Source organism: Anopheles coustani, chromosome 3 (genome assembly GCF_943734705.1).
Source record: "Anopheles coustani chromosome 3, idAnoCousDA_361_x.2, whole genome shotgun sequence".
In the NCBI taxonomy this organism is placed as follows: Eukaryota; Metazoa; Arthropoda; class Insecta; order Diptera; family Culicidae; genus Anopheles; species Anopheles coustani.
Genome location: NC_071288.1, coordinates 60,035,266 through 60,044,678, shown reverse-complemented (window position 1 = coordinate 60,044,678; position 9,413 = coordinate 60,035,266). Strand labels below are relative to the sequence as shown.

Genomic DNA, 9,413 nt, shown 5'->3' with positions numbered 1-9,413 from the left:
GCCATGAATAGTAATATGCGACAAGAATTGTTCGTAGATCAAAAGCATCTGATCTGATATGTTTAGCGTTGCTCTTGAAACTGCGGTCGGCTTTGAGTTTTGTGTCTGGAGAATTGTCTGAAAAAGCTAGAGTTCATTACAATTCCCCTAGTTTTTCGATGTTTTTTACATGGTTCTATTTTCCAATATTGTCCCAGGAATTTCATTTTCTCCTACATGCAAAAGGACTTCAAGAATTCTCCAGCTTCCAATATTTTCCCCGCAAAGTTTTCCCTACTTCCAATACATTCCCCTTCATTCCATTTTCTCCGACTTCCATTTTTTCTCCTTCATTCCAGTGAACTAACACAATTCATTCGGATGAACTTATTTCAAATTATTTGAAAAAACGCATGCCGGAAAACGCTTTGGTTTAAAAGTGTGTGTGTGCGTGGAAAAGGCAATCCGAATAAATTCCGTTTTACAAGATTTTTTTGGAAAACTAATGCATTATGTTGTCATCAACAGAGAAAATATTCATTCCAATTCATAGAAAAAATAATGAAAGTAAAACTCAGAGGTTTATTTCAAAATTATCTCTGATAATTTTATTTTAGAAATGTCGCATTACACCTGCACATTTTTTCCCTGAATTGCTTCGCAATAAGCTGCAAATACGAAAGAAAGCTTAGCTTACCTGACCAAAACAAACATCGTAAAATTTGTACGTATTGTGGAGGATATTTACGTTATGTTCGTTATGACTCACTCTTCGATAGGTTTTTCTAGTTCCATCGATAACTGTGGATCACCGGTGTTACCATTGTGTTTAATTCGCTTCAACAGTGCAATATAGTCCTCTGGAAGACCTGTCTCTTTTGCCCCATTGATTATAATGTTCATGTACGTTTTCGAGGGCTGCCTTTCGTACGGACGATCAGCATCCGGTGCCAGGCAGCACGGATTTTTTACGAGTTGATAAACTCGACATTCTAGCGTGTCACCGCCGGGCAACACGACGGGTAAGGTTAGCGGTTTATAAACGCTGTTATGTACGCCTTCCTGTCGGTCTAAATCAGCTAGATTGCTGTTGTCGATTTCCCATATCGCTCCCCACACCTCTTCCCCTTTTTGTTCTACGATTGTTGCCGGAGCTCCTCTCCAACGAGCGGCATAGTGGAAAAAATCCAAACTGTAGTCCTACGGATGCATAAACGAACCATTGAAATAGAATAACGAGTAATTACTTATTAGACAAACGCACTTTTAAATACCCATATCCTTTGCGCACGGCAGTCGGATTTTGAATATGTATCCGCTTTGCTAAAAGGTTGCTCCCAAACGCAAAGTAATAGAAGGTTCCAGTAACCGCGGACATTTCGGCCAAGGATGCGGATAAGAAACCTAAAATAAGCTACGCTTAGATTCGATTGCAAGAACCGTCTCGTAGAAATGGTCGATGGATGGTGAAATACACTTTTGAAACGGACTTACACCACTGTTATTACTTACCCACTACAATAAATACCCCAAATGTGCGGTATGACCTACGGATGGAGGCGAATTGTAATAATAAAAAGGGTTTATCTCTGATAACTAGAGTAAACAATGTACTCACTGCATTTGATTTGTTGATAACAACGAAGTGTGCCAACTTTGTTGACATGATCCAGATCGAGTCAGAGTTGAACAGTAGTTTCCCATACCTTCGATTGATACGAATAAATGTTGATAACAGCACGTGCACAACAAATCTATTTGGGAACATTATTTTTAACAAATGAAAAAAGGGTTGATTAGGACACACATTTAGACTTTTGCTAATATACTCCTCAATTGAAATTGAAGTTTTTCGAAACAAGTTTGAGGTCAGCTGTTTTAAATGAAAACAAACAAAACGTTTGTGGGATACGAATATGCATAGTCCAACTATCTAAAAATATTGTTCGATAGAATAATAGGGCAAGAAATGAATAAAAATTTGTAATAGTCACAACAAAAAGGTAAGAAAACCATATTTGGTCCGAAAACAAATGTGTGCGTTATACTGACAGCATATCGTTTGAATGTAGTCAAAAGCTGTCAAAAGATGCTGTTAGGTGTGTTGTGGCATGCCGGGGTCGAGCATTTGCCGCTTTATTATTATCCTCGACAGACTTTCTTCTGTTTTCGGAATATGTTTGTCAAATTATTTCAATCATTTTTTTATTGTCAACCCCAAGGATACTCATAAGGTTGAGTCATATAGAACGATTTCACAGGTCAACATATCGCTATCTTGGAATTCTATAACAAAAACACATTTATTCTGATCAACTGCTACCAACCAAATGACTCAAGTATCAGAAAATTAATTTGATTAGAATTTTAAGGAAAACTCCTATCGGTGTATCTACAGCACCCGGAGATTGTAACCTCAAAATTGGTTAATTTTAGTATCCAGTACCTTCAAGGTATAGAGACATGATAAGCTGTGGCGATCCAACCTGTAGCTACAGTAATCTTGGCCAACCCGTAAAGATGTTGCGACAACCTGTCTAGTGTGTAGTAACCTTGAGATTGTTGCATAAATAAAGTGTGTGCCGCGGGGAAGCTCGTTTCCTTCAATAATGGCCAATTTGGCTAAGTTGTTTCAACGTTTATCGATAGCTACGCTGACCAGAGATGTGCGCCATACGTGTATCCGTCCCATATCGTTGGAAAGCTTGGAAATATACCTAAACAAACCGAAACCCGGAGGCGGAAAATCCTTCCGGCGTATTGTACATTACCCCACGGAGTACACGGTGGAACCGCTTCGTGTGACAAACTTGGCCGGTCGAGATCCCGAGACGGGTCGCTTGATAGCGAAGGGTATCGGAGGCGGTATTAAACATAAGTACCACTGGATAAAATGGGTCCGGGATGGCCCTCTGGAAGGCCCACCCCAGGTTGAAAAGGTGATCGACGTTATTGACGACGGCTGCCGTACGGCAAAGGTAGCCCTCGTTGCGGTCGGAAATGAGATGAAATATATTCTTGCGACGGAAAATATGCAAGCTGGTGACCTTATAAAAACATCTCGTTTTATTCCACGTATTCCTGGTAAGCAATAGGATACTCTTCCCTTGCACCCCACTCACACCTCCATAGTACGTTGCTAATGAATTATTTGTTCTAGTCCGGGCTAACGAGGGGGACGCCTACCCGTTGGGTGCGCTGCAGGTTGGCACACTGATACATTGTTTGGAAAAATACCCCGGACAACCCTGCCATCTGATCCATGCTGCCGGTTCTTATGGGACGATTTTGCGCAAATTCGGCGATTTGGTCGTCGTTCAATTGCCGTCGAAGCAAGAGTTTGCGTTCCAGCAGACATGTATGGCCACCGTTGGTCGCGTCTCTAACATCGCGCACAGTAAAACGCCGATCGGTTCGGCACAGAAGAACCGTGAGCTAGGAAATCGTCCACGCTCCGGATTGTGGCATCGTAAGGACGGCCGACACGGTCGTAAGGTACGCCGCCTTCCTCCGATGCGTGTAATTCCGCCGCCAGCCGAGAAAGCCGCCGAACCGTTGAAATTAACCCTCAAAGTGTAGAATTGGTCTTGTTGAACAATAAATAGTGTTGTGGATACGAGAAAATAACATTTACGGAAGCATTTAATTGATCGCATTGCCCGAAATTCAACTATTCACATCCCTAAACTTCTAATAATTAATCACTAACTTAGCTTTCAGGGAACACAATTCGATACACATCCGCATACGTGGTAGCATAGTGTACCTCTAAGCCTTCAGTAATGAACGCTGGTAGGTCGGTGAAATCTTTCTTATTGTCCTCCGGTAGGATGATGCAGTTCACACCGCTTCGTTTGGCAGCGATCGTCTTTTCCTTGATTCCTCCAACAGGTAGTACTTTTCCCATGAGTGAAACTTCTCCAGTCATAGCTACATTTTGCCGTATCGGTTGACTCTTGGCTAACGAAAGCAGTGCAGTCACAATGGTTACGCCCGCACTTGGACCATCCTTCGGAGTGGCTCCCTCGGGGACATGCAGATGCAGATGGCTACACTCGAGGAAATTATTCGACGGATCGGTCTGCTTGATGAAGTTTCGGGCGACCGTCAGCGATATCCGTGCTGATTCCTTCATTACGTCACCGAGATGGCCGGTCAATTCGAGGGTGCCGTCGCTGGGCACCGGCTTGGAGTCGACACCGTCCGCCGGCTCTAAATGCTTACGCTTCGCCGTTTCAATGTACAAAGCCGAGCCACCCATAGCAGTCCATGCGAGACCCATTACCACTCCCGGTGGTGTAATGTCATACATACGATCATGTGTAAATATGGGTTTTCCGAGCAAATCGCTCAGATTGCCACCGGAAACTTCAGTAAACTCAGCCTCCTTTCGCACGACCTTGAAGGCTACTTTGCGTACGATCTTCTCAACTTGCTTTTGCAAGTTGCGTACTCCCGATTCACGGCAGTAACTTCTGATCAGCACATTCAACGCATCGTCGGTTATGTTGATGTGCTTATCTTCGACTCCACTGTCTCTCATCGCTTGCGGAATGAGGTACTGTTTGGCAATGGCTAGCTTTTCTTCGGCAACATATCCTGTAAATGTTGTAAAAAAGGCTCACAAAAACCGTTTGTATGCAGCGTTAACAGAAAAATGAATAATTACCTGACATATCAATCATTTCCATTCGATCGCGCAGGGGCTCGGGTATCGTGTCAATTACATTCGCCGTGCAGATGAATAGAACCTTCGATAGGTCGACTGGCACGTCCAGATAGTGATCCAAGAAATTTACATTTTGTTCCGGATCGAGCAACTCGAGCAATGCAGAACTGGGATCACCCTGGTATCCCCTAAAGAAGTACAAACAGAAGAATGAAATTGTATTCAAATGTTTGAAACGATTTATAAAAAAAATCTACTACCTTCCGATTTTGTCCACCTCGTCGATCAAAACTAAAGGATTTTCGGTCTTAGTTTTTTTCAAACATTGTATCAATTTGCCCGGCATAGCACCGACGTATGTCCGGCGGTGTCCCTTAATTTCTGCCACATCCGTCATACCGCCCACACTAAACCGGAAGTACTCCCTGTTCAGAGCTTTCGCGATTGATCGGGCTATACTGGTTTTTCCCACACCCGGAGGACCATAGAAGCAAAGGATTTTGCCTTGTGTCGTTCCCTTCAGCTGACTAACGGCGATAAACTCGAGAATACGTTTTTTGATGTCCTCCATACCGTAGTGATCTTCGTCCAATATTTTGGTCGCCTGATCGATGTCCAAGTTTTCCTCACTCATTACACCCCACGGTAGTGTGGTTAACCAGTCTAAATAATTCCTCGTAACACTAAGAAACGATTCAGAATATTTCTCATTAGTGTGCGAACCCTACACCTCCTTTAGAACATATCGATACATACTTAAACTCCGAGCTATGACTTTCGAGAAAGTTGAGCTTTGTCAGTTCCTCCTCAATGACATCGGCAACGGCCTTGGGTACAACTTTATCCTTTATCCGCTCGCGGTATTTTTCTCCGATAGCGTCTTTATCATCTTTCTCGATACCGAGCTCCTTTTTGATTACCTTCAGCTGTTCCTGCAGGATGTATTTGCGGTGCTGCTGTTTTACCTTTTCCTCCACCTCACGGCCAATCTTTGCCTGTAACTTGGAAAGTTCTAGCTCTTTCTTCAACATCGACAATGAAAGCATCAAACGTTTAGGAATCTGTGAAGGTGACATTTTAGATTAGCAGAAATGAAGAAAAAAAAATATGAAAAAGCATTCTTACATCCATTTCTTCCAAGATCTCCTGCAGCTCGGCCGGTTCCGCTGCCGACAGAGATGCTCCCAGATCGCACAAATAAACCGGATTGTCCACTACACGCTGGTTTTGATGCAGCATCTGCTGAAGACTTTCACTGTAAGGGATAAGAAACATAAGCACGTCATCGGACGGAAACGATCCTATGTCGCCTATTGATTTTTCTCTTACCGGTACAACGGATTCATGGTAATAATATCACGAATAGTTTTAATCACTTCTTGTGTTAATGCTTTAACTTCCTCCGTATGTTTGAAGCTCTCATGTTTCACGTTTTCTACCTCAACCATAAGCAGCGGCTGTTGTTCACCATCTTTCAGTAGTCGGCGCTTTGGGGCTTCCTCCACTGGCGTACCGTCCGCCGAGTGATCGTTGTTTGCGTTGCGTATTTGTTTGTTCCTCAGTTTGTGCTTTCTTCGACGCTTCTCCGCATCCGGTTCGTCTACCGAAACCCCGATTTGCGTTTTAAAGAACGGATATTTTATAGACATTTCTGATACACGGTGACAAAAAACAGTCCAACATGATAGTAGTTCCTTCACCCGTAACACGACCAACGGTGCATTAGTACCTACCCTTGCCTGGTGCCGGTGCGTCCAAGTCTTCATAAAGTTGACCAACGATTTTGATGCGCCTGTGCGCCGTAACTACCAACCGTAAGCGGTCGCCGAGATCCTGCATTTCTTGGATTTGTGCAAATGTACCCACGTCGTACACCTCTTTCAATGTTTCCATCACCTCGTTCGGGTTGTCATCGTCCCGTTTTAGGAAAATGCCTACATACGGCTGATTCAGCTTCACTTTGCGTCGTAGCAAATCAATCAACATTGGATTTGATACCTAAAAAGCATTAAAAGTAACTTTATTTACTGTTTCCTTGGATTTTGGAAGTATGTATGTTTACCTCAAGGATTTTCATAAAACGCGGAAACACGGGGTTTCGCTTAGTGGCTATGACTGGTAAATGGGGCCATACTTCTGGAATAGCTACGGTGGCTGGCAGCTGATTCGTGAAAGTGACTGGAGGCTCCACCGGCGGATCAACTGGATCATCGGAACTAGAATCATTTTTGCTGCAAAAGCTTCTAGAGTTTCCATACAGTGCTGCATTGCGTAGTGCCAGTATCAGCCTTCCATTCGAACGATTAAATGCGGGATTATTGATCACTGACGATCGATATGTACTGAACTGAACTCTATCGCATGCGAATACAGCCGGCCGTATGTATCGTGTTAAACTCTTTAATGGCGTACAAGCTGCATTCCTAAGTATTTGGATCATGTTTAATATAAACTTTATTTATACTTTCAACAAGAGCAAACACTTTCGTTTCCGAGAAACTCTGTATTACATCAGATTATCTTCTGATCGTAGACTTTGTTTTCACACGGAAAACCTAGCCGAAAGTACTGGAAAAACGTGACAGCTTTTTGACAGATTAATGCTAAATTACAAAACAAGGAAAACAATGACACGCGCTCCAGACTACAGCGCGACGTCCCGTCACGAAACGCGACGACGCCTGACAGGCGGCTGAACTCCATACAAAAAAAAAAAGTTGCACGCTAGACGATGCCAGGTATAGAAACAGCGAAAAATGCGACGTCTTCTTCTTCGTTCGGTATGCTAGTCGGGGTAAATCCTCCTACGCTAACTCGGGGTCCACACTACAGCGCGACGTCTCGTTTCAAAAGTAGCCCAGTTTCGCAGAACAATCGCGCAAGCCAAGCGCGACAGAGGTAGGGGAGTATGTGGAAACAAACATCGACAATATTTTGCCCCATCGTAGGAGGTATATATATCTCCGTCATCTCCTATTTGTTGAAGAGCAGTTTGTTTACGTTTCGGCACCCGAAAAAACTTTGGTAAGAATATCAATTAAAATGGAGTTTGATAACTGAATTACATTTGTGAAGGCTAAAAATAAGTAGTACAACGAAAACTCCGATGTTTCGTGAAGAATATTGCTCGTTTTGTACGCGTTTGTGTTTCGGCTTGTTTACGTTTTGTCCAGCTGTCCGTTTGTTTACGTTTCGAATTGACATTTGACAAGAGCTAGCGCGACGTCGCGTTTTTCGCTGTTTCTACACTAGCACGATTTGTGCGACATTTTTTTGTATGGAGTTCGGCCGCTTGTCAGGCGACAACGCGTTTCGTGACGGAACGTCGCGCTGCAGTGTGGACCCTGAGTTACACGGGGTGGAAAAGGCATCTCCCAGATTTATGCCCAGAGGCATCCCCAGATATATTAACAAGACGTATTTTGGGGTAAAAGAATTCTCTTCACAACTGCCCGCTTTTCTTTTCAGAATTCTTTTACCCCTTCTTTTGCAGCAGATATCCTATGCAATCTAGGCGTGAACCGACTTCTGAAAAGAAGGGTAAAACAATTCTCTTTATACTTGCGGGACACCTCAAAAGAGAACAGTTTTGACAACGTGACTGTGCGTTTATAACAGCCATTTCTAACTATACGTGGCAAAAACGTATACCCATTCGTAGTAAATTATATGAGCTGGACGCTCAAAAAATGAGCATGCGTCTGACTTTGTGGTCGATTTTAGAGTACTTAGAATTGATAACAATGATTTTTGTTCATTGCATCTTCTTGGTGCACCTTCCTACGAAGTACGTGCAAAAAGAACGGTGAAAAAAATCGTACCCAAGCGGCGCAATAAACAATAGAGTGGAAAAAGTTGGAATTTTGAAGGCCAATCGCAAAGTCGGACAGTTATATTTCATCGTATTTTTGTTAGCTAAAGTGGTGTGTAAGTTAGTTTCGACACTTAATATTTGTTACTATCGATGCAGACGGCTCTTGGGCATCGTTAGAAGCACTCGGATGATTCGATTTATTATATTATTAAAGTTTTATTGAAATATGCGTCTCACTACTTTGTTGGAACGAAACGTCATCATTTATCCATCATAACGATGGAAAAAGATTTCAAAACATATGAAATTAGACTTAAGGCTGATTCGCACGTCGGCAAGTGCAAGTGGCAAGTAAGCAGGCAAGTGGCAAGTAGCCGTTCGCACTGCAGGCAAGTACTTGCCAGTAACTTGATCACTCACCGTCCGTCCACACGGCGCTGCGACAATTCGGCGACCGGGATTTCTGCGACCGATTTGTGCTCACCGGAAGTGTCAAAGTAATCAAAAGTAGCCCAAGTCGGCCATCTTGCATGTCAAAAGTGTCGCAGAAACTCCCGCCGGCACTGGGTCGCAGCGTTGGACAATCTGGCCAACGTTTTCGTCGCAACTTTCTGCGACATTACAAAAAGACCGTTATTCGTATGTAACAACCCGGTTGACAGAAATTCAAATTTTCTGCTGCTGTCATGTAGTTCCAGCAAGAGTCCCAGCAACCTCCCAGCAAGTCAAAATTTGACGGATCGCCCATGTATTGCCGCACACATTTGCATTGGTTTGCTTGGTGGTGTGCGTGAGGCTAGCTCGCATGTAGGTGTGTGTGTATGGTATATTCTATGAATGTGATATTTTCTTCTACCCGCAGAATGCTGCGGTGAAATCAAAACATTTGCTTTTTGAGAATTAAGTCATCGGAAGTTTATTATTCGGATATTTGCGATCATTCTGTTTTCT

At 43.2% G+C, this 9,413-nt stretch overlaps 3 protein-coding genes across 6 annotated transcripts; 1 reads left to right on the top strand and 2 right to left on the bottom strand.

The window, feature by feature from the left end:
- Nucleotides 1-552: 552 nt before the first annotated feature.
- On the bottom strand, nucleotides 553-1,607 carry LOC131272782 (gamma-glutamylcyclotransferase-like). 2 transcript variants are annotated; one of them, XM_058274635.1, is made up of 4 exons: nucleotides 1,598-1,607; nucleotides 1,492-1,526; nucleotides 1,244-1,383; nucleotides 553-1,179 (listed from the first exon to the last, which is right to left on the bottom strand). In XM_058274635.1, the coding sequence occupies exons 1-4, from the start codon at nucleotides 1,600-1,602 to the stop codon at nucleotides 745-747; spliced, it is 615 nt and encodes a 204-aa protein (XP_058130618.1). In that variant the 5' UTR covers nucleotides 1,603-1,607; the 3' UTR covers nucleotides 553-744. The 2 variants fall into 2 exon arrangements, with proteins under 2 accessions (XP_058130618.1, XP_058130619.1); XM_058274636.1 differs by lacking the exon at nucleotides 1,598-1,607 and having other exon boundaries at nucleotides 1,244-1,393; nucleotides 1,492-1,536.
- Nucleotides 1,608-2,542: 935 nt separating this feature from the next.
- LOC131272342 (large ribosomal subunit protein uL2m) lies at nucleotides 2,543-3,600 on the top strand. The gene is made up of 2 exons (XM_058274050.1): nucleotides 2,543-3,063; nucleotides 3,140-3,600. The coding sequence occupies exons 1-2, from the start codon at nucleotides 2,589-2,591 to the stop codon at nucleotides 3,556-3,558; spliced, it is 894 nt and encodes a 297-aa protein (XP_058130033.1). The 5' UTR covers nucleotides 2,543-2,588; the 3' UTR covers nucleotides 3,559-3,600.
- Nucleotides 3,506-7,157, bottom strand: LOC131272341 (lon protease homolog, mitochondrial). Of its 3 annotated transcripts, none has more exons than XM_058274047.1 (8): nucleotides 6,711-7,157; nucleotides 6,382-6,646; nucleotides 5,978-6,299; nucleotides 5,774-5,903; nucleotides 5,405-5,709; nucleotides 4,909-5,331; nucleotides 4,649-4,836; nucleotides 3,506-4,578 (listed from the first exon to the last, which is right to left on the bottom strand). In XM_058274047.1, exons 1-8 carry the CDS (start codon nucleotides 7,086-7,088, stop codon nucleotides 3,689-3,691), a joined length of 2,901 nt encoding a protein of 966 aa, XP_058130030.1. In that variant the 5' UTR covers nucleotides 7,089-7,157; the 3' UTR covers nucleotides 3,506-3,688. The 3 variants fall into 3 exon arrangements, with proteins under 3 accessions (XP_058130030.1, XP_058130031.1, XP_058130032.1); XM_058274048.1 differs by having other exon boundaries at nucleotides 5,978-6,248; XM_058274049.1 differs by lacking the exon at nucleotides 6,711-7,157 and having other exon boundaries at nucleotides 6,378-6,540.
- Nucleotides 7,158-9,413: the final 2,256 nt, after the last annotated feature.